The following is a 26,263-nucleotide window of genomic DNA, read 5'->3' on the forward strand; positions in this document are numbered from 1 at the left end:
ACCTGCATGTGCTGGTGGGGTCTGTGGGCGATGGTCACTCGAGTAAACTAAGGAAATCGTTTGCCACATTCAAGCAATTTATGACGTTTGAAAGCTAAATTTAACAGCAAATCTTTCGGTGTAGATCACGACAGGCGGGAGGTCATTCTGAGAACACGAGGAAAGGAAAGAAGCCGAGTTGAGTCGAGTCACCTCCTCAGACTTTTATTAAACTCAAATCCATCAGCGTCAGAAATGAAGAGCAGTCCCCCAAAAGATCACAATAAAACTCCCTGATTCCAAAAAAGAATTAAAACAAAGATCACTTTCACAAGAGAAGCTCTGATCATTTGATCCTGGAGTCACCCCCCCCCTGTCTGTGTTCGTCAGCGGCCTGATCAGTGCATTCAGCTCTACGCTCTACACCCCACAGCAGCAGAATCACGTGCAGATTCCAGCGCCGCACACCTTTACTTGGATTTAGCGAAGCCCACCCGGTTGCTGTCGCGGTCGAACACGGTGTAGTACTGTCCGATGAACACGTCTCCCAGAATCCAGAGCGGGCCTGCGGGGGCCGGGATGTCCAGCCCCATGAAGCCACTCAGGCAGATGGTTTTCCCCGCCTGACTCTCCTGGAGAAAAAAAAACAACAGATGAAGAGGAGTGACGGAGGAGCGAAAGAAGGCCTGAGCCTACAGTGAAAGCAGCGGCTGGGTTTGGTGTAGTGACCCCTCCCACAGCAGCTATGGCCTTACGGGTGGAAAACAAAGATTTGATCACAGATTTCTGTAGATCTGGAGAGCTGTGGGGTTCTGTACAGGAGACACGGCACAGAGGAGATTGATTGACGAGGTCTCCAGCCAATCAGGACATAAAACAGGGTGCACTGTTTAAAAAAGGCAGCATAATCGCTCTAACAGAAGATGAACGTAGAAAGGAAGACCGCCTTCTGTTCTACTCGACGGGGATTTTTAGAGCGTTCAGATCGGGGACAGAATGCAGAAGGTTGGACTAAAATATGTTCTTTGTGGGTCTCGATCGCCTGGCCAGACTGAAAAAACAAAATCAGCAGATGGGAGGTCGTAGTGAACACTTAAAGGGTAAAGAAGGGTGACGTAGGGGAGACTTTGATCAAATCCTGCAGGCTGTGCAAAGAGCCCCTGAGTGCTGTTCACACAATAAGTTATAAATAAGGAAATTAGATAAACAGAGGGTCGTTTGTGAGGTCATCCTACTGGCACTTGACATATTACATGGACGCCCCACGCCTTCTGCATGTGCACGTGGTCAGTAAGGGGTCAGAACTCACCAACCACTAGAGTAAGGTGTAGGACACTGTACAACATCATCACCCGTACGTCTTCCATTAGCCTTACAAATACTTCAATATACATTTACTAAACACACCACTGTACGTTGCACTTTCATGGCGCCCCTTGAAGTGGCCGTACGAGCCTCAACAGAACTTCAAGACACACCTGCGCTCCTCTTAAGGTGCGGCTGCTCCTTTCTATGACCCTCCATGGAGCCGGACCACCCAAACACCTGCAGCACCCGTACGGGTCCTCCCCCATACAGGTGCATGCGACTAAGGCTTACGTCGGTGGCGCTGCAGGTGCCTGGTTACACGTGACCCCCTGCTAGGCCCAAGCACACTTACCTTCAGGACGTACTGGTCACCAGTCAGTGTGTAGCTTTGACCACCGATGTTGAAGGTGATGGCGGGCAGAGACGGGATCTTGTCACAGTTTATCATGTACTGAAAGAGTCAAACCCAAAGTTAACTCCAGATCTAATGAACATGACCAAAAATACTCATAAAGACTATCAACTCAAGTTCCCACGTTCTGCTCTGCTCTTTCAAGTCCCACCCAGATTATCTTGGGTTCTATTTTGCAGTGGATGCATCAGAATAGAGCAGAGCAGGGAGCTTGTGGCCCGCTGATCAGTGCTACGAGCTTTTTTCAATGACGTTTTTTTGTCTGCTCATGATTCACAATTTAAATAAAAGGGACACCGTTTTTTTCAGAGTATTTTTCATACTCGTGCCGTATACTCCGGTGCAACTTATACTCTGTAAAATACAGTTCACAGCAAAACAATTTTAAGCTGAATTTTCTTCATGCATGTCCTCCACCGTGAGAAAACTGCTATGACAACATGTCAGAAACACCAAATAACCAACTTTCATCAGAGTTGGTCTTAAAGAATGTCTACAGACCAAAGATCCAGGATGTGGACTGCTGATGGTGCCACTACAAGGATGGAGTCACAGATCCGCTTACCTCTCCCTGGATGAGTGGGATGGCTCCAATGGCCTTCTGCAGAGCTTTGACCTCTGCCGACGGGCCGGTGAGCAGGGACGTCCCCGTGTCCACAATGGCCTCGCAGCCCCCCTTACACAGACTGAGCTGGCTGCCCACCGCCATCCTGCCCCACAGACACACAGCATCACCATGTTTGTACTCTAGTACCTAGGAAGGGTTCGTGGTGGCTTTTGAATAGTGTACAGTACAGTCTGCTCAGCAGTACAGTGCCATCTGTGCCGGTTTCCACCGTTGTGAATAAGTGTGAATTTAAAAGTTGCTGAGATGCAGTAATTGGGCTGTCAGTCAAAAAAACAAACAAGAAACCCTAGAACGTGTGCAGCATCTCTGGTGTGTTCATGTTTGCTGTGTTTCTGCTGACTGATGTGAAGCCCCCACCCGTCCATGTGGATCTGCCAGTAGGCCTGCCGGCTGATGTTGACGTAGTGGAAGTCGCCGCTGTAGTATTTGGGGTCTGTTCCTCCCAGCAGCAGCTCCCCGCCGGGCTCCGTGTCCGGGTTCCTGAAGCGACAAACCACAGCTTTATTTCATCAGCCCTGAGCCCTGCAGCCAGATTGTCACCAAGATACGGGTTCAGAGGCAGAGCGGTCATCAGCCACCATGTCTCCATCAAGTGCGTGGGAGGACTGAGCAGCTGAACCCACTGATACCCCTCACCAGCATGTCCAGCACCGGCAGGGGGAGTGGTCTCCAGACTGGAGAAGTGCCACCCAATGGGCTCAGAGAGGCAGGACCATCTCCAGAAGGAGGCCAACCGATCAACATGGACACCTGAGAACCCCTACATGTACCTTGATGTCCCACTACCAAGGGCAGCCACACGGTAAGTTTACCCCAAAAGCAAACAACTTCCTCCTGGATTCAGCCCCCTTCTGGATATGTAAGGGGTAACGGCCAGTGAGATGTGGATTTTCCGATTTGAATGGACTTTGTGGAAGAGACCGGGACGGTTGCTTCCACAAAGTCCATTCATTTCTGACGGTCGTGAAGCCCGCCTCGACCTCGCGCTGCTGCAGCTGCAGTCTGACAACCAACCAGCAGAGGGAAGTGGTATTTATGCTAAACGCCACGGAAAGCGATCCAAAGCATGACTTTGGAGGGAACGTTAACCTCTTACCGCTCGTCAAACCACTCGGTCCTCCGGACCTGTCCAAGGTTCTGGTTGTGAACACCATGAAGGACTTTGAGAAGTGTTTGATCACAGACGTCTGAACCAACATGCAGTAATAAATCAAAGAGTCAAATAACTTCTAGAAATATGGATTCATCAATGGATTCATCGCTTTTTCTCCAAAGTCTGAAGTGACCATGATTTTCAGCAAAGTTCTGACCTGCAGACATCTTGACCTCAACTTTCAGCGCCGCTGATATCAGCTGAAGAAGGATACGGACCTCTATCTAATGTCTGCAGAAATTACAGCGAAGAGAACTATGAACTCTGTTTAAAACCAGAAGAACGGCTGTTAATCAGCAGAGGAAGGAATACCAACCTTGGTCATTCGACAGAATATGGACCCTTTTTTATTTCACTTCACAGCATTACCTTATTATAAAAATAAATAAATAAATAATTTTTAATCTTTCTTTCTCTTTCGGCTTTTCCCATCAGGGGTCGCCACAGCGAATCATCCTTTTCCACCTCACTCTATCATGGACATCTTCTACCCTAACATTAGCCAACTTCATGTCCTCTGTTAAGACATCCATATATCTCCTCTTTGGCCGTCCTCTTGCCCTCCTGCCAGGCAGCTCCATCTCCAACATCCTTCTACCAATATATCCACTATCCCTCCTCTGAACATGTCCAAACCATCTCAGTCTGGCTTCTCTGACTTTGTCGCTAACACAGGCAACATGAGCCGTCCCTCTGATGTACTCGTTCCTTATCCTGTCTAACCTGGTCACTCCTAAGGAGAACCTCAACATCTTCATCTCCGCTACCTCCATCTCAGCCTCTTGTCTCTGTCTCACTGCTACCGTCTCTAACCCATAGAGCAGAGCTGGTCTCACCACTGTCTTGTACACCTTTCCTTTGAGTCTTGCTGACACTCTTCTGTCACAATAAATAATTTTTAATCAATTATTGAAAATGGTTACATTGATTGATTTCTAATGATATAACTTCACTTGCTCCAAAAATTGAAAAATCAATTCAGGATTTTTCCTAATGTAACATAATTTTGCACATAATTTTACTTTTAATACTTGATCAAATTTTGCTAAGAGAATTTTTGAAACAGTGTTACGTCTATTTTACTGATATAGTATTATTTTTATTAATCATATACATGATTAATGGCACTTCCTAGCAAATCTCATGTGCTTTCTGGTCCACAACAGCTTCCATGACCTATTCCTCTTACTTACTCCTCCCTGCTGCAGTCCCCGACCTTCATGTTCCTCTTAACTCAGGTGTTCCAGTACGTTTCCAGTCCTTTCAGACCTCAGCCAATCACAGCAGAGCAAACCAACAAGCCGCATTCTGCACAAGACGCTCAGTCTGCTTGATCAGTGCCTGAAGCTCCTCTGTCAGGACACTCCCACATAATCTAACTGACAGAAACAGCCAGGGGGGTGTCTCCCAGAGTCCCTACACCGACACGGTCCAAGGAAATCCGACCAGGAGAGTCTGAACTCACTCACCTGTTCAGGTAGAAGGAGAAGACGTTGCTGTCCACCTTCTTCTGCTGCATGATGTTGTCAAACACTGGAACCACCCCGTCCACAGAGATGCGGGGGTACGCCATACCGAGGATCCCATCAAACTTGGCAGCGATGAAGGCGACCCCGGGCTGCTTGATCGCCTCCCCAAACACCTGGTTCTCCACAGAGATGTCCCCGATCTGCCAGAGGAGAGGGGGGGTCTGTCAGGTTCGTCTGCATGGTCACCGTCACTCACTCAGACGGAGGTTAGCCATCCGCCCCCCCAGATGAACTTAAGTCTGACTGAACTAAAGTAACACCTGAGATGTCACCAGTGACACGCGTGTGTTTGGGATAGCCCCATCTAAGGGGCTATCCTTAAAATCTCTGCCAATTTTAACTAAAAAGCATAACGATTAGGGGTGTGTATTAGCAAGAGTCTGTAATACCATACCTATCCTGATATTGTATCGGAACACATTTTCCTATTTATTTATTTTTAAGTATGACTTTGAAAAGACTCCACTGTAATAAAATGGTAAAATTCCATTTAATAATGGTAATAATGTTAAGCACTGCAACTGTATTTCATATAGAATTTGTTTTTACCCAAACAAATTCACAGTGCTTTTATTTTGGTAACTTAAAATACAGAAAGGGAACAGTCAACATTGTCTGATTACCACAACTAAATATTTTTCAGTATAAAAAATAGAATGAATGAGCCTTAACCAATAATGTTCTAAAAGTATGATTGAGGAAATAAAGTGCAGTTTCTTTTCAGTATTGCTTAATGTAGCTTCTCCAGTATTTTTTAACAGTTCAGGAGTCTGAATGCTGTTTCAAAAATAAAGGAAAAAAACACTAATTCTTTCCAGACACAATACAGTGATGATGATGAGGCAGCATGACAGGATGAAGGAGACGCTTTAATGCTTTGTTTCCATGACGGTCTGCTCTGCAGCTGCAGCCAAGTGCAAAACACAACAGCAGAAGACGGACAAAAAATGAAGGAAAGCGAGCAGCTGCTAACGGAGGGGAATACCCTTAATACTGGAAGTGAGGCAAAAACTTGACCCTGCTAAACATTGTTGTGACTTTTACTGTAGTAATACAACTTTTAAAAAATGCTTTTGTATTTATACTGTATGCATGTATTTATACTGTCCACAAAAAGAAAACAGTGATAACTTTACAAAAATCCTAAAGGATTGTTTTTCTATTGCGTCACTTCAGGGATTCAGGACGTTCCCTTTCTGGTAAAAGCCGTGTCTCCGCTTTTGTTGTTGTGATTCAGTTTTTGGTCATTTGTGCCGTGATTTGCTGTTGTGTTCAGTTTGTGTTCATGTGTACTGAGATTTGTTGTTGTAGTCTCTTATATGTAAGCGTGTGTTGCACCTCTCCACCACCGTACGGTTCCGCCTTGCCCACGCATGCGTTAAAGTGTCCTTGGGCAAGGCACGGAACCCCACAGGTTGGCGCCGGTGTTTGGCAGCAGAGCTGCCATCAGTGTGTGTGAAGGTGTGTATGTGTGTCTGAATGTGTGTGTGTGAATGTGTGAAGGGGACTGTGAATCGCTTCGGGCCTTCAAGGAAAGCAGAGAAGTGCTATACAAGTATACGGCCTTGGCCGTTTCCACGCTGTGCGTGGTGGGAGGGGTCACGGCCCCGCCCACACTCACCGTGCAGGTGTCCTGGCTCAGGTAACCAGACAAACTGCCGGATCCGTACTGGATGGAGAAGGACGTGCCGTTCTTCACGTAGGTGCTGGACTTGGCGGAGTTGTACTTGTGGTGCAGCACTGAAAGGCAGGGGGGGGGGGGGGGGGGGTAGGGGTGAGACACTGACGGCCATGTCAGACGGAGAGGGAGGGGGGCACTCACGGCAGGCGATGTCCAGCAGGGAGCAGTGGACGGAGGGCACCCACAGGTTGGAGGAGCCGGTGTCAAACACCACGGTGAAGGGCTGGGGGGGCGTGCCCAGAGCGATCTCACCATAATACTGAGCCTGGAGAGGAAGAGGGAGCAGTCAGCTGATCTCCAGTCACTGCACACAACTGCTGAGTCAACTATGAAGACACGGGTCAAACAACTGCAGAGTCATGGTGACGAGGCAGGAAGTGACTGTCACACACACGTTTCCTGTCGCGGAAGAAGAAAGCGCTGCAGGTTTGGAGTCATTCTGACCACAGAGCTTCTCCTTCTTAGCAGAAGTTAAACTGATTCAATCTGAAGGTTTGTGATTCACAGCCAGCTTGACTGACAGACTTCCTGCATGTTGATGCTTGATGAGGATCACAGAGCAGGAGGTGACCCCCCCCCCCGCTTACGTCCAGGTAGTTCTTCAGGGTCTCTGGTGTGGGTCCGTTGCTGGACGGGAAGCCCAGGTTGTATTTGAGGGAGTGTTTGTCGGCCAGGAGCTCGTGGGCTTCCCTGCCAGAGTCGGTCAGCTCACGCCTGATGGAACGGAACTTCTTCAGTGGAATTCTGCGGGAAGAGAATCAGGATGAGAACCTGCAGCCTGGATCCTGGACTTGCAGCTTCACAGCACATTGACGTTTTGTGTCCCCACCAGGCTGGAGACACAAAACGCCTCCATGTTTCCATGAATGCCGGTGATGCAGACCGGACTGCAGCGATCCAGCTCCTCTCTAGTGGGACCAGGACTTCTCTGATCCCTCCTTCTCTTGAACACGCTTTGAATAAGCTCGTATCCATCGTGGATAATCCGGAGCCTCCTGTACCTGAGGGTCAGCCTTTTCCTACTGTCACACCAACCGCTACAGGAGATCATTCCTACCTCACTCCATCAGACTCTATAAACCATCATCCCTTTGCAATAGATAAACTGATCTGACGTCTGTTTTTCTACATCTGTTGTTTGTTTTTTCTGATTGTCACGCATTGTGTGTTTGTTTGACGCTGCAACAACCCAATTTCCCAAGCTGGGATCAATAAAGTATCTTTATCTCTGCAGTGGTTCTGATGGTAGAAAAGGTCTGCAGACGTTCACCTTCACCCCCTAGAAGAAATGCACCATTCTGACCACAGCTAACCTCATCACGACTTTCTAAATACTCAAAGTTTGTGGACCCTGTGGGACCAGAACCAGGCTGAAACCTGAAAAGAGCCGCCCTCAGCCTGAGGGGGGTGGGTGGGTCGGCCTCTCAGGTGGGACAAGGTGAGTCGCTTCGGAACAAACCGACACGAACCTTTGACGTGACGTTAAGTTTTCTGAAGAAACGTTTTCTGGACGGAAATATCGGTGATCAGATGGACCTATGAGGGAACAACAGGCTGGAGCTTACGACACTGTTGTCACCCTCTGTTTACAACATGGCGCATGCGCACTAGTCCACCGAAACCGGCCCTAACCGTCACACGACACGGGTCCGAACCCCTGGAAGATCCGGTTCGGTCCGATCCGAGCTTGGTAAAAAACAGCGGTTAACATCGAAGGCTAACGCAGCTAGCTTAAACTTCGCGTGTCTCACCGGATCAGCGCCTCCCCGCTCAGCGCCAACGCAGCAATCACGCACAGCACCGCGGCCCTCATGATGCTGCTCCGCGTACACCCGCAAAACTGGAGCTGAAGCGCGTGACTCCGCAATCTGCCGCTTTATCAGCTGACTGCGATTCCGTCACCGTCACGTGCCTACGTGAGCTGCGCCGGCGTGACGTCACTAACGGTCCCTGCTGCCCGGTCAAAAAAACAGCTTGTTTTTCGACGGTGTGGGGGTAAACAACCCCCACCCCCCACCGAGTGAACCGCATAATTTTCCAATCTAGTTTGTTCGCTTTAAGCTGTGTGTGTGGTGGTGGTGGTGGTGGGGGTGGGGGGTATTTTGTTGCTCCGCTCAGACAGGAAGCCCATCAGCTGCTGCTTCCGGTTTTGATGTTTATCCAGGTGTACTCGGTCAGAAACAGGTAATCACTACGATCTGTGGGACGTCACGTGATTCTTGACTGTTTATCACTTTTTTTAAAACTTTTTACTGCCCACCAACCTCACTGCTTTAACCTTTCAAAGATCGTGGCCCCGCCCCCTCAGAGAGGATCAGAGGAGACCCAGACATGAAAGGAAATGTACCGAGAGCCGCCTTAAAGCCAAAACAGGTGAAACTGTTCCTAAAAGAAGCTTTCAGAGCTTCAGCAGGTGAGCCAAGGGTCGGGGGTTCGATCCTCGCTACCCCAGTCAACCGTCGTGTCCTTGGGCAAGACACTTCATGGTCAGATACCCCCGTCAATCTGCCCCAGGGAGGGCAGCTGTGGGGACATCAGTAGAGTGAATGAATGATGGACACATTGTAATCAGTTTGATTGTCTGGAGAAGCGCAGATAAATCCAAACTTTAATTATTATTATTATTAGGTCTGTGTGGGACAGTCAAGACACCCCCACACACTGCAGCCCCTTCTGCAAATCTTTCTGAAACACAAAAGTGGATCTGAAGCAGCTTTTTAAGCAGCTCAGGATAAAACACCAGGATTTTCATCTGAGTTTCTGTGTCACTAGACCTGCAACAGTTCAGCTTAAAAACATTCGACTTCTCACTATTTTTATTTTTATTTCTCCTTTATTTTATTTTAAAAAGTTCAGAGGAAGGTTTATTTCGGCTGAAGCGGTCACAGTCAGACAAAGTGCTTTACATGGCCTCACAAGTGGATTAAATAAAAGAAAACCCTCAGGTGAAAAGCATAACCCTGGTATTACTAGCACCAAAGCTGGTTACGTATCCAAAGATCTTGTGGACTATATGATACTAAAAGGACTTAACTCAAAGCTGTACACAATGAATGAGCCTTCACCTGCTTTTTATGAAGTCACATCTGTGCCTCTACACTGACAACGAAAGTCAGTTTTGAAATACTTTGGAAATACTTTTGTTTGCATTTTAGGAAATCTGGATTTTTTTGCTCTTATTGTCGTGGCACAAAAATGACTCATGTTGCTGTTGTTATACTAGAAGCGGCCAGCAGGTGGCAGCCTCCTCTCTGAATTTTTTTGTGTTAACTTTTGTCATATGAAAAGAATTTATCTTTTTTTTCTTCTTTTTTTTCCCTTTTAAAACACTCTTAATGAAAGAGAGAAAAACTGAAAATAATGACAAATAAAAGATGTAGCTCTGGATAGACTCTAAACCACAGCCGACAATTGAGCGGTCAGGTCGTTTTTAGATTGGAAGAATTATTATTATCTATCCATGTTCAAATAAGACCAACTTATCCGACACTTTGGAGTTAAAGTCACTGGTGATGACAGATCTTTGGTTCAAAGTTAAGTTCTGAACGGGCTCAAATGAAAGAACCTGTCTTTGATCATTGACAGAACCACTGCAGCCCAGAGGAAAACCAACCAAACTCCAAAACCCTTTGGACCCAAGACCATTTCAGCCATCCTTCAGCTGCCAGTTTCAGACGGAAAAGTGTTCCTTCCTGTTATCACATTTACAGAACCGAACCTCCACGACGTGACACTCAAACTTTGGCACATTGGTGTGAATTTTAAAGCAGAAGTGAAAACAACAAGAGCAGCCGGTTCTCAGGGAGGAATCTGATGAATCAGGTGGAACAGAGACCTCAGAGGACGCCGGAGCATGACTCAGCAAGACGCTGACGTTCACATGACAGCACACACAAAGTGAAACTCCTGCAGAAGAGGAACCAGCGGATCCACATGTTCTTCATGAACGTGGTTGTTTGTGGGTCACTCAGAGGTCCCGGCGGCGTCTCCCCCTCCCACATTCAGCTCTGAGACCACCTCAGTGGAGGAGCAGAACCGGGTCTCCTGGCTGCAGCCAGGGGGAACATCTGAGAGTCCAGATTCGTGAGATCAATGAAAATGTCGTGTTTCAACCACAGACGATGATTCATGAGGACCAGAGTTTGGCCTCCAGTGTTTGACCTGGGGAACGTTCAGCCACCATCAGTAACCTTGTGGTTCTGATTGAAGCTGAGGTCAACCCAGAGACCCACAGCGGCCTCCCAGAGCCCTGCTGAGCCGACGCGGAGAGGAAACCAGAGCCCAAGAGGAACGGGCTCGTGAAGATCATCGCTTCTCTGTAATGAAGGTCACTGGGCGGGGGGGGGGGGGGGGGGGGGGGGCATTTATCACTGCCTCAAAGACCCGGCAGGGGAACAAATGTCAACTTATGTGGAGGATGTCACTTTCACTCATCTCCTGCACAGTTTAGTATTTTATTCCACCTCGTCATCCCAAAGCTCAGAGTTTAGGGTTGGGGGGGGGGGTGGGGGGTGCATTGCATATGGACCCTCTTAATGACGGAATGCAGCTGGACGTCCATGATGTGAAAGGTCACTGTTTTGAAACAAAATGTCTCGTTTCAAAAAGGAAACTTTCTCAGTCACCTATGATATTTTTTCCCTGTGTGGAATGCTGTCGTTTTGCCTTTAAAATGAACAAAGTTTAAGGAAAAAGAAAGGAAACTTTCTGAGTTGCAAATAAGAAATAAGCGTGTTTGCAAAAATCCCATCTGTGTTTTTTAAATCTCTGTCTTTTAAAATACAAGTTTGCATCTGCGATGCGTCTGTTTTTCAGACGTGTTCTCTTCAGTCTCACTTTCTCCCAATGATCTTCACTTTTACCGTCCACTACTCTGAGGTCAAAGGTTACAAATGTGCCGCCAAACCAGCCAATCAGAGACAAGAGAACTCAAGGTTGGTTTCATTTCCAACTTAAGGCGTTGTTTTTTTAATTTTGTAAATGTTTGCATTTTAGGGAATTTTTATTTCAAAGCTGTGAGTTTTGTTCTGAGTTTAGTGGAAAAATACGACTTCATGACAGCTCTCTGCTCTAACTGGTTCTGTCAGCCAGTCGGGTTCCTGGACTGCAAACGAGTCCGGGACGGCAGGAAGACTGTGGCCCAAATGAGGCCGGAGGACAGCGACCTCTACAACTGAAGAGATCAGAAACGAACTAAGCAGATCGGATCCCCTGACCTGGACCACCTCTGATCACTGAACGGAGCGAATCCCAGCAGACAAAACAACCGAAATCCTGCGGCTCAGACAGACAAAGTCACGACAAACACTTTTTTAACCACCTGCAACTTCTAATATTCAAACATGGGGAAACGAATTTCAAAACATTTAGATGTAAGAAGATCACTGATCTGTAGTAGAAATATTCAAAGAACAACTCCTGTAATCCATGAAAGCTGTTTTGTCCTTGATTCTCTGTCTTTTTGGTTTTCCTGTTTTCAGCACTCAGGGCGTCTAAAGGAGGTCAAAGTGTTGAACCGTGTGGAGACCTGGTGACTTGATCTGCTTCGTCCTGTGCAGATCTCTACAGCTGCCCTCAATATTTATATACGTCTCATTTTAAAGTCATGGTGAAACACGAAAAACGTGTAAATAAACCAACATCTTTGCAGAGTTTACCTCCTAAGCCGCTCTGGTTAGTGAGCGGCGCCTCATGGCGGCGAGTCCGGCCTGTGCGGGCCGTGACCTGTGAGCCGCCTCCAGTGCACTATTTCTGTTCCCTCTGCATGAACTTTTAAAGAGCCCCTCTTTACTGATGCCCAGCAGGCAGTGTGGGAATCAGCTGAAGATGTCTTCATGCTGGAGCAAAGGCCACAACCCCCCAGGTTGTTTAACCCCCCTGTTTAACAGGAAACCAGGAAAATCCTCTCAAAGGTGCAGCTGGACGCAAGAGGAACAGAAACTGCTGCAGATGAAACAGATCCCAAGACTTCTGTGACTCCAGAAACAGGAGTCAACCTGAAATGAGAGCAATGACAGGAAGCATGACAGGAAGCAGAGTGACCCCAATATCTGCCGTCGGTGCAGATCCGCCACTCATCACGGTTTCTGAGAGGCTCAGAACTGGGAGCAGGGGGACTGCCAGCAGAGCTCGCTGAAGGTGCTGTGACCTGCCAAAGAAAGCTGCAGCTTCTCCTTTAACGCGACCTAAAAAAAGCTAAAATAACTCAAACCCCACAAAGCTGTTGTGGGTGAAGCCAACTCCCCTGTGGGATGAGCAACATTTTAGTTTGTCTTTTATGAGAACATACAGCAGTTTTGATCATCCGTCCTGTTCACAGACACGTATAAATAATCACTTCTTGATGAAGGTCGGCATGTTCCAGCCTCAAACATCACGAGAATCAGAACTACTAGAAGCTGCCAGATGAATCCAACTTTGTTTCTAATCTTAGCCTGGTTTCTATTTTAGGTTTGAATGCTTCGTTGTAGAGAAAGGTGCATCCTCCTCTCTTCTTGTAACCCAAATTATAACATCATGAAGTTAACAGTTACACCCTAATGAAACAGAATCACTTCCAATCATAGAGCACTGATCACAATCCGACTCATTTCCTCATTTCCTGTTGTGCATGTCAAGAAAAGCCGTTTTATTCTTTATTCTTTATTATTTATCGTTTTGTATTCAGAATATTTAACTTAATTTTTGACTTCCTATCGACTATTGTCTTAGATTCTGATCAAACTGTCATAAGCACAGCCTGGTCCTTGTTCTAACCCATGGTATAGAGATCAGCCAGCTGAGTGTCCTTCCTCTTAACCCCATCATTTCTGATCACTCTATGATTACCTTCCAGTTTACACTGGAACATCCTTCTGCCCCAGTGAATAAGAAACAGCCTTGAAGAACCTTAACTGACCGTTCTATGTCTGAGTTTAAACTCACAGTTCAGCCAGTACTTAGTGATATTCTGAGAAAATACTCTGAGTCCAGCTCCCATAGTATCAGTCCTAGTATAAATGACCACTTTGTTAATGATGCCTTACAAGCCCTCAGGAGTACACTCCATGTTGTTGCCCCCCTGAAACCTAAGCTTGTTAGGCAAAACCGAGACCGTGGTTTAACGCTCATACACGTTCTCTTAAAAAAGTAACCCGTAAGTTGGAAAGAGAATGGCGCCGCTTCGGTTCAGAGCAGTCTCTGAATACCTGTCATGTCTCGTCATTTGTGTTTTGTGTCCTAAGTTGTGCACTTTTGGTCTATGTCTGTCACCTGTGTTGTCTCCTGTCGCACTTCCTGTTTTATTTTGAAACACTAACTCTCATCTCGCTTCAGGCCTGTTTCTTCCTGCCCTTCTGTTCCCCTACAGGGGGGTATTCCAGAAAGCAGGTTATGCTAGTTACCACGGTAAGTTTGAGTCTAAGGAAGTTGATAACCTCAGCTTTCGGTTCCAGAAATGGAGGTATGTTTCAGGGTATGCCATAGTAACTCATGCTCTGAACATAACCTGGTTTGGAGCAGGTTTAGTTGAAGGTTAGTTTGTTTTCAGAGAGGTGAAACAGCATGGCGTGTCCATTTGAATATGATTTAGTGAATGAAGAAGCTCAGATAATACTTTTTCCACAGTGAGAGGGTGATAAGACCACATATGGATGTTGGAAAGGTAAACTTTTTTACTTTGATCTAACTTAATTATTTGCTTAAGTTAAGATAAATCAATTCTTTTTAGTTAAGTCAGCTTTAAAATAACACGTAATTATCAGACAGTTATTCTACTTTCATTCAAATTAATTCAATTAAGTAGGTGTAACTTTGGTGCTGCTGTTAGATCGGCATCGCAAGGGATTCTGGGATACCATTCCCTTTGCCTGTCTGGACGGATCTGGGTTTAAGTGTGGGTTTTTGACCAAATGTGTTTAGTTGTTTAACTGTTTTAATGTGTTTTGCCCAGTTATTTGTCGTGTTATTTTTAATTCTTTCTGCACCATGAGTGAGAGGATGATGAGTTAAATAGCAACCCTACTGTTCAGTGGTGTAATGATAAAGTCAGAGAAATGGTAAATATTTTTATACCATAAATCTATATTGGAAGTACTGTAAATCTGCAGGCTCAAACTTAGACATATGAGAGTTCAAGAAGTACAATAAATTAAGATGGAAAAACACAACAGATAAATATGTAAATTTGAGTTGTATAAACAATTATTGAGTTTGATAGACGTAAGAAATTAGGTTGAATAAATTTAACTCAATTACTTGTTACCAATAGAAATAATTTATTTAAGTTGGCAAAGTTGGATATTTTATATATATATATGCGTCACAATGAAAATGGAAATGAGATAGAAACTCGTGCGTTTACTTTGTTGGTTCTTTTTCTCCAAGCAGAAACTTTTTCTTTTGCTGATGACGCAGCCGTATTACTATTCTGGTCCTGTTAGACCTCAGTGCAGCCTTTGACACCATTGACCACAGTATTTTACTCCATAGACTAGAGCAGGACATAGGGATCTGAGGATCTGCCCTCCAGTGGTTTAAATCCTATTTATCCGATAGGTACCAGTTTGTTAATGTAAATGGACATTCCTCTCAGTGCACTCGAGTTACCTACGGAGTCCCACAGGGCTCAGTTTTAGGACCCCTCCTGTTTATTCTTTACATGCTGCCCTTAGGAAACATAATCAGGAAACAAAGCATTAATTTTCATTGTTATGCCGACGATACGCAGTTGTATTTATCCATTAAACCTGACCAGAATGACAATATAGAGAAACTGAACGCCTGCATCAGAGACATCAAGACCTGGATGACAATTAATTACCTCCTCTTGAACCCCGAAAAAACTGAGGTCATTATACTTGGTCCTAAAAACCTCAGAGATGCTCTGTCTGATCAGATAGTCTCCCTGGATGGCATAAGTATAGCCCCTAATTCCACAGTTAGAAACCTTGGGGTTTTATTTGACCAGGATTTATCATTTAAGGCTCACATATATCAGGCTTGTAAAACTGCAAATTTTCACCTGCAGAATATTGCTAAGATCAGAAATATACTTTCTAAAAGTGATGCTGAAAAATTCATCCATGCGTTTGTTACGTCTAGACTGGATTACTGTAAATCTTTGTTAGCAGCGTGTCCTAAGAGTTCCTTAAGAAGTCTCCAGCTTGTTCAGAACGCAGCAGCTAGATTGTTAACCCTTGTGCTATCCTAGGCACTTTAACATTGGGAGTTGGGTCATCTAGACCCACTGGACAGTGCTCTGAACCTTTTTTCTTCAATGATTTGTGATCTTCACTGGTGTCCATGGATTACATGAAATCTTTCCACCTTTATCATCCTTTGTCATGGTAGGAAGAACACGTCAATGCAAGGGTGGGGTCAGTATAGCACAAGGGTTAGCAGGAATGCAGGTACAATTTGCCAGGGTTTTTTTACTAGCCACTTTGGCAGGTGAAACATTGTTTGTGATCTTAAACTCACAACTATGACTTTTAAGCGTCTGTTCCTTCCTCTCGGCTACCCCAAACATCCATCCCAGAGTTGGTTCAAACATTTAATTCTGACTTTATTGCGCAGATTAATTAGGTGCATGTGCTGCAACATGAGGTGCATTCAGGGCCTGCATGGAATTTCCGCACTTACGTGCTTTCAGTAAGTACTCACTATTGCTTCATTCAGGTGTGCTGGTAATTTCTTTATTTATGGTCAACTTCTATCATTTCTTTTTTTGTCAATAATGACCATTTAAGTTTTATTTTCATTCAGCAATATAGCAGTCAACCCTGCATTTGCTCCTTCTAGTTGTCATAGCTGTCATAAAGGCCAAGATGTTTTGAGTTTCCGTAATTTACTAGCATCATCACAGCAGTGTGATAAGCAGAACAAAGATCATGCTCCTGCAATGCTCCTTAAAGCTGGAAGGAAAGTGCCAACATGACAGTGGGAAGGAGCAGAGGTTTGTTTGTGAGGAACAGTTGTTAAAGCAGTCACATCCCTCATTTTACCTGGGAAAACTGTTCTTAAAAGCTCAAACATCTGAAGTCCACATCCCACTACTATTTTGGAACAACTTCTAATCTCCCGATAGCTTGGTCTCCATGGAAACACGACTTGGATTTGAGGAGCTGCATGGATGAGCCTGCAGCTGTGTGGCTGTGCGCATCTGCCCTGTTTGTGAATGAGCGATCCTGACTCTGTTTGTTCTGCACAGATAGGATGGGCTGCAGATGCTGGGGAGCCTGTGCAGCTGAGTTCAGTTCATCTCCTCTCAGCTGCAGATGGCTGCCGCTTCAGACCAAAACAAATGAGGACAGCTCCTGGGAGTTACCGCCTCTGCTGCACTGCGCCGGCTCGAAGCTGCTGTGTGTCGCTGTTTGTGAACTCTGTAAAGACAGTTGTTGCAGCACAAGGTTCTGCGTTGGCATGGAGACCATTAGCTGTTTTTATTCACACCTACAGCTGTCATGAAGCATCTTCCTCACAGCAGGAGGACTCTTCTTAATTTATGAGGCTGGCGGGGATCAGAGCCGTCACACTTAATGAACATGTGTGGACTCTTATCAGAAAAAACTTGGAGAACAAAGCCGCCCCCCCCCCCTGGGCTTAGACTCATGACTTCATGATGAAAGCAGAAACAGCCTCATGATGAAATCCCAGGAAGGACCAGCCACGGCACTCAGCATGTCAGTTAATACTCCCCCAACATGGGAATTATCTCTAAACTTTTCAAAGCCCAAATTTTCCCAGCATGCCGTGGGTGAGGGGTCATATTATGCAAAAATTCCTCTCTGACATGAAACTGCTTCCTTAAGAACCAACTCTCCAGTCAGTCCTAGACCCATATGCTCCGGCCTCTGTCTATCACTTCTGTCGCATCTTGCCTCCCATTATCCAAATGGAAATGCTTAGCCCTGACAGTAGGGGGCAGTATTCCATAGAAATAACCATATATGGACACGGAAATGCCAACGGCTGTCTCTGTTTTCCTGTCTGTGCTGAATGGCTCATTGAACAGAAAAGAAACATCTGTAGGGATGCGGACCCAACTGTCCTTCACGCCAGAAACTGTCGGTTTTTTGATCGTGTGCTTGCACAGACAGAGCACATCAGATCAGAAGCGGAGCACTTCCTTCCTGCAGATCCACCTAGCTCTCCCTTTGCAAAGGTTTGGAACTTTATGCAGACTCTCATGTGATTTTTTCTTTTCCCACTTCACATTAGGTTTTTGGTTTCTATTAAAAAAAACTATTTGTAGTGCGAGACTATTTAGTGCCCCGGATTTTAAAAGCAATTTGGACACCATGCTCACTACTTTTTTTCTGGTGAATATGACGCTACAGATATGTTAAAAAAATACATTTATTGTTTAAACGTAATGCATTGTGGTCTATATGCATCACTTTAGTAAGTATGGATGCCGATTGGTTTTTCGCAGAGACTTCTGGAAAATTTCTAGGGCTCTGGAGTTTGGAATTGTAGATTGGAACATCTGTACAAAATGATGAACTCACTATTCAGTGCACTATGTAGTGAGTAGTGAAGGAACACAGCCAGAACTTTGGTCTTCTGAACTGTGCTCTGGACCTCCTCTGACACAACCACAACACAATCCCGTCAAAGCCCAGAACACAAACAAACCGGTCTCTAACTGAGTCTGGGGTCAAACAGACCCAGTCACAGGTCCGCTTTTATGGGCCCTGACACTTGTCAGTGAAGCAGCAGACGCACACACACAAGAAGCTCTGAAAGAAAGCGCTGCAGTCAGACTGTGCTTGTGTTTGTATCTAAGAAACATAACTTGAGACTGCCTATGTTGTTAAAGCACCACTCTGATCATCTAAATGCGTTTATATAACTTGCATGGTTTTCAATAGAATACTGTGAAAATTGAATGCATGTATTAATGGCTACAGCTGAACACGTTAAAATACTCTGGATAAGGACATATAGGGAATGTGGGCGTGGTTGGCAAAATACCTCAGTTGCTAAGGACATCCAAAAGTTTATTTTTTCCGATTTGATCTCGATTTGTTCGTTATCCCCAGGCGAACAAAACATAAAATGGTTGCTGTGGAGATAAAATCAACAGAAAAGCTGCCATTTTGAAAAAAAGTGGATTTTCCATCAACTTATCACATGTAGCTCTAACCAGTAGGATCATCTAAAGCAGGGGTGTCAGACTCATTTTCACTGAGGGCCACATCAGCATAGTGTCTGTCCTCAAAGGGTCAGCCATAACTTATACATGTAACTAAATGTAATGAAAAATCAATGTAACTACTCCTTAATGTTGGATAACTCATTATTTATTTATTATAACTGTTTAAAGTGACAATTACAGTTGCATAGAAAACATATGTTTGCTTGTTACTCTAGCATAAATCCTTTTAAACTTGATTCTGTCAGGTTAGGTTATGTGGACAGTGTATAAGTCCTAATGTATAGTTGCCCAATCCGATATTTCAAGTCCGATTCCCCCTAGATATGAATAAATACACACCAAGTTTTATTTTTTATTTTAAGAAATTAAAAACTTTTATGCTCACACGTGCCTCATCAAATGACATGGTGGGCCACATTTGGGCTTGAGTTTGAAACATGTGATCTAAAGCATTGTGTTTTTCTGAGTCAGTTGATGATGATGATCGCAATGCTAGCAATTTTAGCCACATCCGGCTCAGTTAGCCTTACAGAAAGAGAAGAGGGAGTCAGATGTGTGGCTGCAGTAGTGGCTGCTCAGCAAGTGGGTTCGGGTCAAAGGTGGGCGGTGAGAGCGGCGGTGGTGCCTAGACCTGGGGCACCAGGGCGCTGGTGGTGCGTAAAGGCGGGCAGCAACGGTGGATTGCAAGGGTGAGAGCGGATAGAGGTGGGGGGCGAGGCCGGGGGTAGCGCTCCCATTTTTACCTTGGCTTTGTCTTTTGAGCACTGTTTGGTGCCCCTTCCACCCACCACTTTTGATGTTGGGGCAGCTAACCCCCCATCGCCTGTTCCCCACTTTTATATCCTCCCCGTGAGGACATTATTGGCTCCTTCTCCTCCATTTCTGTTTCTGGATGCTGAAGAACTTCATCTGACAGTGTTCCACCCTCCCGCCCCCCATCCCACACAGAGATGTTTGCCCACTAAAGCGTTGGTTTTTCTGAAGGAGGTATGCGCTCATGGTAAGGGACTGTGCCCCCCTTCAGTTTAGTATTGGTGGAGTTCACATCTGAGGTGAGTTTTAGCATGAATTCTGTGACACCCCTCTCCCCATCCCCCACAGTAGAACAGTTTAAAATGAAAATGTTAACATTTTCTGGTTGATTAGATGCATTTGGGGCTCAGAGGGGGACGTCACATCTTTAGGATTCTGATCTTATAATCCCACATAAATGGAGATTGTCTTTTTATTGTTGCCTGTGTTTTTTGGGGGTGGGGGAGGGTCATCTTATCAAGACATATTTGACTTTTTTTTCTCTTCTTGTTTCATCTTGTCTTGATCTTGTGACGAGTTTTATTTCTACTCGTCGAGGATCTGCTCCGATCTCTGTAGGAAGCCAAGCACATTTACTTAAATCTGTTTTAGCGTTTACGTGGGGTTTTTTTTGCACTAGGCGGAAAATGTAATGCAGCTGAGCAGACAGAAATTCAGTCCGTACTTTAGTGCAGCTCAGAAACATCTTCAAAACTGGAGGACGGGCAGACAAAGTCATGGTGACCACAGATCACACCTCTGATTGAAGCTGAAGGCCTCTGACCACACATGCAGCTGATAATGATGATCCTGGCAAACCCACTGGGGGTGCTGGGGGGGTCAGAGGAAGGAGGATGCTCTTTCTGCTCTTCATCAACGTGTCCCTTCAGAGTCACTGATGAACATTTCCTTTGTTCTGTCGTGCTCCACAGCCAGGCCCTCAGCCCTTATCCTAGGTGTCATTCTCCTGTGGTCTCTGGTTCATCATCTACACCTGTGCCTCACAGTCCTTATTGGCTCCACGCAGATCCACCACTGCCCAATTGTAGTCTTTTATTTATTCCTTCCAGCTTCTCTTTCAAGTTCATGCCAAGTCCACTTTGTTGACTCTGTTTCTGTCCCTCGACCACGCTCCAGGCAGGACTCTCTTCAGCGACTCCCCCTGTCTGTGACCACGCCTCTCCAGTCTGCCCAGCTTTGCATGCATTGCCTCTTCATTGAAATAACAAAGAATATTGATCCCAGGATTTTTGATTGAAACCCATTCAGAATCAGTAAAACTCATTGGATGTATTCCAGTATTCCCGAACCCTCATCATCAGCCACAGGTTTCCTTACACTATATTCTGGGAGAAACTAGAAAGTACTGCATTTTCTGCATTATAAGACACACTTGAAGACCAACTCCAATGAAAATATTGTTCTTTGGTGTTTTTAACATGTTCTTGTAGAATTTTTCTGACGATGGATGGCATATAAAAAAAATTAAGATTAAAACTGCATTTCTTAGTATTTCTTTTAAAGTTGTTTTGAATCAGGAGCAAAAAGAAAAACTGCTGTTTGTAAAAGCTTGTAGTTGTTTTGTACAGACCACAATCGGCGAGCCATGGTCTTCCTGCTCCGCCCCTTTCTGATTCATCCACTGTCACACAAATAGATCCATGAACGTCTTTGTTTTGCTCGTCTGAGCTGGAATCTAAACTGTATGCCTGGATATCTACAATGTAGCTCAACATTTCTGTTGCACCGCTAATGTTAGGTTGGTGGTGTGAGGGGCTGTAAGCTAGCAGGAGAGAGTTTGAACAAAGGCAATAATGGAAAGGCTGGCTCTACTCCAACAGACCCGCCTACAACCCTGAGGTGAATTTCTAACAAATTCTACAGGAACTGTGTCCTGAAAATGACAGTTTATTTCATTTTATTTTGCTATAAATGACACAATCCTGATTAAAAGACCACTGGGAAGACTTTGAAAATAGGTTAAAATGAGTGAACTGGGACTTTAAAAGTCTTTTCTTTAGGAGGTTCCAGATGGCAACCATGATGGAATGACCGATGCGCTTGGGCTCTTGCCCAAATCACACTTACCTTCTAATTTTCTCACTTTCTACAAAAAAATAAGTGTATGTAACTGGGTCTTAATATCTCGCAATAACCTCTGATTACGAAAAAGACAGCAAGATCGCCAACAGAACAACAAAAAAAGGACGCTACCATCAACGATCCTGTCGTGGCTATGCTAGAAGATCACAGAGCGTCCCTTTCAGCTGAGTTCAATGCCTCCGTCACACGCCTTGAATCAAAGTTTGATAACATCCAGTTTACTATTGAGGACCACCATCAAAGACTCTCCTTGCTGGAAGACGCTGGCATCGATACACGTAATGATATGCAAGACATGGAGGCAAAGCTAGCTGCGGTGATGGAGGATAATGCTAAGCTAAAGGCGAAGCTTGTTGACTTTGAACGTAAGAGCCATCGCAACAAAATTCGAATTATCGGGATACCTGAAGACACAAAAGGACCTCGCCCTACTGCATTCTTCTCAAAAATACTGCTGGAGGTGTTTGGGAAAGAGGTCCTGAAAACCGCTCCGGGGTTGGATAGAGCTAATCGTGTGCTACTGCCCAAACCGGGGCCTACCGATAAACCTCGGGCTGTGGTAGCATGCTTTCATAAGATCTGTGAGCTTGTGGTGCGCAAGGCTCAAGAGGTTCAAGGTAAGCTCTGATACAAGGACTCGCCTCTTCACATCTTTGAAGACTACTACCCAGAGGTGCTAGAGCAACGTTCTGCCTATCGTGGAGTTATGAAAGAGCTGTAAAACTTAGGCCTCAAGCCCACTCTCCGCTACCTGCAGGCTTTTCATTGTGACAAAAGAGGGGGATTGTTTGCAATCTCTCAGAGCAAAACGGAAAAAACGACTACTATTGAGCTTTATTAGCAACCACCGAAAAACAAATGTGAGCTCATGAGTGTGCGCTTTGCTGAGACAGGGCTACTGTCCGCCTCACCTTCTGTCTTTCCAGTACAGCTTTATAATAATAAATAAAGATTCAAACATGAAATAAAACTGAGGACATGTGATAAACATGTCTAAAGAATGTGTAAAAATGTTTAGTAAAGAATTACATTATTAGCATTTGCTGAGTAAGCCAAATCACACCAGTTTGAATGGAATGCCCTTAGCAAAAAGTACTTAAAGTTTATGTTTTTAAGTATACATGAGTATAAGTTTGGCAAGAACACTATAGACCATGTACATGTAGTGTAGGAAGTACACAACCCGAATACTTCTTCAGACTAAATTGGAACATTTAACTTTACAATATATATATGTAACCTGCAGAAATAATGTTGCCTCACAGGACAATAACTGGGGTTTCATGCAGCAATTTAATGTTTCTAAAGCACAGTCAAAAATGGTCACAGACTTGCTTTCTGTAGGTAAAACAAAACCATAGGTTGTTCTTTGGCAACTGATTCAATTGTGGCTAAAAAAAGATTTCACAATACAAAATATTGAAAATAACAAAAATAAAATACAGACAGCAACGGACTGGTTTGTATTTAAAACTCAGGGACAATGGAAATGGGGCCATTTTCTTATACGCCACACAACATGATGGCTTCCTCACTACCACGACTCACATCCTTGACTTAACTTCACGGATAGCTTTTCTTTCACCCAAATGAATCAACAGCAGAGTCAGAAAGCTAAACAGGAAGACAACAGCCTTGTAATGATACCTTCCATAACACTGCCTTCTACGGGCAAAACATAAAAATATTTAAAGTAACAGCACATTAACAGCAGAATACATTAGAAAAATATCCATAGTCATAGCAGGAAAACCATTAAAATACTTTTGAACTGTAACTAAGTACTCATAAGTACACTATATATTGCTAAGAGCTGCACAATCTAACGTGAGGCAGAGCTCAGTGGTGCCTCACCTCACAGCCCATGCTCTAACTGAACAAGAAATACCCAAAATACAGAGATTTTGTGGATAAAAGTGGATGAAATGATTTAAATCATAAAGAAATGCATTCATTTCACAGATCAGGGGACAAATATTTATTTATCATTAGTATTCATGACATGATGACAGGTGAGGCATTGACTCACCTGCCCTCCTGCTATCAGCCCCACCTCCCCACCCTCTCGCACGTCAGGCGGATTCTGCCCTTTTACCCTGCTTAGAGGATCTTTAGGTTAAGATTTACATGTTTGGATTTTTGATACATTCTTTTGAAATAAAGAATAACCTTTTTGTGAGCTAAAGGAGCACAGGAGGAACGCCACGTATGTCTGAAACTTCAGCTTCAAAAGGCCCCTTCCAGAGCCAGATCGTATTTTAATGGAGGACCTTTCCTCACCACCCTCAGTTGTGTCTCATGTTCCTGCTCACCCAGATCCTGAGAGTCAGAGCAGATCAGAGGAAATACACATCATTTTCTCTTTCTGTGATGAGAGAAGCTCCTCTGATGATGACACTCTTCAAAAGTAAACTTCACTCACAGAACTTTCCCCCCTTTCATCTACTGAAGACTCAGCAGATGTATTGATGGGACTGCTGCCACACACTTTGGCCAGGTTCGTGGTTCAAAACCTTTCTGGACATGTGAGACCTGATTACATCTTTGGATTCAGATACACCACCCCGCCTGCTGCTAAGGCTTTTCACACCAAAGTCAGGTTAGTTTGTCTGCTGCGTTTGCTGCGTTCTGTGCTCTGACACGATTGGGTGAACTGTACTGAGCCCGGGTCAGAGGTGGTCCACGTCCAAGTCTCACAGAAAGACTGTGATGCGTTAAATCAGAGCAATTTCTTTCTTAACCACTTTGTGTCACCACAGGCGCTCCACAGGGATCTATCATTGGACCCACACTTTTGTCAATTGACATTAATAACATAGCTCTCTCTATAGGAGACTCCTCCATCCAACGCTATGCTGATGACACAGTCCTCTATTCCGTCGCCCCTCCCCAGACATAGAGAGAAAAAAGTTGCAGAGTAGTTTCACCAAACTACAACTTCCCCTCTCTAGACTGCATCCAAACCTAAATGTTTCCAAGACCAAAATCATGTAGTTTGGCAAGAAGGGACATGTTCCTTCAAATCCTTCTGATATCTCCACTCTTGAGGCAGTCCTCTAGATCAGGTCACACAGTATAAATATCTTGGAATCTGGCTATACAACACTATATTTTTCCGTCTATACTGACCAATTGCATTCAAAGGTTGAGTGAAAATTAGGATTTCTTTATAGAACACGTTCCTCTCTGAATTACTCAATAAGAAAAACATTGGTCCTAATGACCATCCTCCCCTTGTTTGATTATGGTGATGTCATTTACAGATAAGCTAAAAAACATTTGTTGAAAAAGCTGGAGCCTCTTTATCATTCTTCCTTCCATTCGATTGATAACATATGCTCTCTTCAAAAACCACCACTGTACCCTCTACTCTTCACTAAACTGGGCTTCCTTATTCACTCAACGTAATATCCACAGGTTGCTGTTAATTCACACAACTCTCCTTGGCCTTTCCCCTTTTGTGCTATTGCACACTTCGTCTCCCATGTGCAACACCCACTCTGGAAAACTGATTCTGTTAACATTCCCTAAATCAAACTCATCTTTGGGTTCTTTGTCATTTCAGTCTGCAGCACCCAGAGAACAGAATGATAAAAAAAACAACAACCTTAGAACGGACACTTTTATTTCAAAGACGGTTTTTAAAAGAAATTTTAATGATAATTTTAAGGACAAATCTTGCTGTAACCTGGTTTTATGATTCTAATCATTGTAATAGCTTTATTATTTTAATCATTTTAATGATTGTCTGTGTTACTGCTGTTTTATCCTAATTGTTGTTCTTTGTATCTCCTGTAACTTGTTTTTTATTTTTATTTTCTGAAAGTGGGTTCAGGAGAATCTGTCAATCCAACATGTCAAAGGTTTGAGGTGGAGGGCCAGCAAGCACCACATGCTTTTACTGAGGCATCTGATTGCCCTGTTTAAAACTTGACTAATTTATAATAAAAAAATAACAACGTGGAAAAACGTGGATGTTTAAAACATCTTTAAAACAGGTATCAGAGCGAGAATGGTTATTCTGACCAATAGAATGACTGAGTAACAGCTGTTTATTTATAGAAGTCTATGGGATTTTGGCTTCTTAGAGCCAGTGGCTAATTCCTGTTTGGAATGCCATGGGGGAGGGATCACTCAGTCCATTTCCCCTATACAGTCACTGGCAGTACTTCTTTGAAAAGACGGCACACTACCATGTTACCCCCCAGGATTTGCTGTGCTCAGGATGGGATGATGTAACATTTGTTTTACCTTTGAGATGACAGACGCGCTGCACACAGGTTTTACATGTAATACTATGGTTTAATGATGTGTTTCCATGGTAACGCTGTCAAGTGCTGCCAGTGAGAGGCACCTGCATCCATGAGTGCTTTTACTTTAGTCAAATGTACACAAGTACGTCCTTGTTCTTCTTACCAGTCCCACAGAAGAGGTTTTATTTTTATATTTTCTAACCTGTCTATACTGTTGCTTGCAGCCATCCGCCCCCACCTGTAAGTACGCAGAAAGTTTCTGCAGTTTGCCCCCCCCCACCACAAC

At 44.5% G+C, this 26,263-nt stretch overlaps 1 protein-coding gene and 1 long non-coding RNA gene across 5 annotated transcripts; one reads left to right on the plus strand and one right to left on the minus strand.

Annotated features, from left to right (window-relative positions):
• Positions 1-178: 178 nt before the first annotated feature.
• LOC101161712 (cathepsin D) lies at positions 179-8,738 on the minus strand. The gene is made up of 9 exons (XM_023951777.2): positions 8,442-8,738; positions 7,278-7,434; positions 6,832-6,955; positions 6,631-6,749; positions 4,950-5,149; positions 2,685-2,807; positions 2,265-2,409; positions 1,640-1,738; positions 179-611 (listed from the first exon to the last, which is right to left on the minus strand). The coding sequence occupies exons 1-9, from the start codon at positions 8,501-8,503 to the stop codon at positions 450-452; spliced, it is 1,191 nt and encodes a 396-aa protein (XP_023807545.1). The 5' UTR covers positions 8,504-8,738; the 3' UTR covers positions 179-449.
• On the plus strand, positions 8,734-12,325 carry LOC105356220 (uncharacterized). 4 transcript variants are annotated; one of them, XR_013655072.1, is made up of 4 exons: positions 8,734-8,874; positions 8,978-9,103; positions 11,506-12,062; positions 12,171-12,325. It is a non-coding gene; the product is annotated as an uncharacterized LOC105356220 (long non-coding RNA). The 4 variants fall into 4 exon arrangements; XR_013655073.1 differs by having other exon boundaries at positions 11,506-11,624; positions 11,778-12,325; XR_002292319.3 differs by having other exon boundaries at positions 11,506-12,325.
• The last annotated feature ends 13,938 nt before the right edge of the window (positions 12,326-26,263 follow it).

The sequence above is a fragment of the Oryzias latipes genome, chromosome 3 (genome assembly GCF_053564925.1).
Source record: "Oryzias latipes strain Hd-rR chromosome 3, Olatipes_Hd-rR_3.1".
Taxonomy (NCBI): Eukaryota; Metazoa; Chordata; class Actinopteri; order Beloniformes; family Adrianichthyidae; genus Oryzias; species Oryzias latipes.

What these genes read in the sequence shown, in the direction of transcription:
- LOC101161712 (XM_023951777.2), bottom strand. Translation starts at nt 8,503, where the DNA reads ATGAGGGCCGCGGTGCTGTGCGTGATTGCTGCGTTGGCGCTGAGCGGG. An exon ending in TGGCAGATCCACATGGACGG is followed by an intron (nt 2,410 to 2,684) that starts GTGGGGGCTTCA and finishes TCTGTGGGGCAG; the next exon opens with GATGGCGGTGGGCAGCCAGC. An exon ending in TCCCACTCATCCAGGGAGAG is followed by an intron (nt 1,739 to 2,264) that starts GTAAGCGGATCT and finishes TGACTCTTTCAG; the next exon opens with TACATGATAAACTGTGACAA.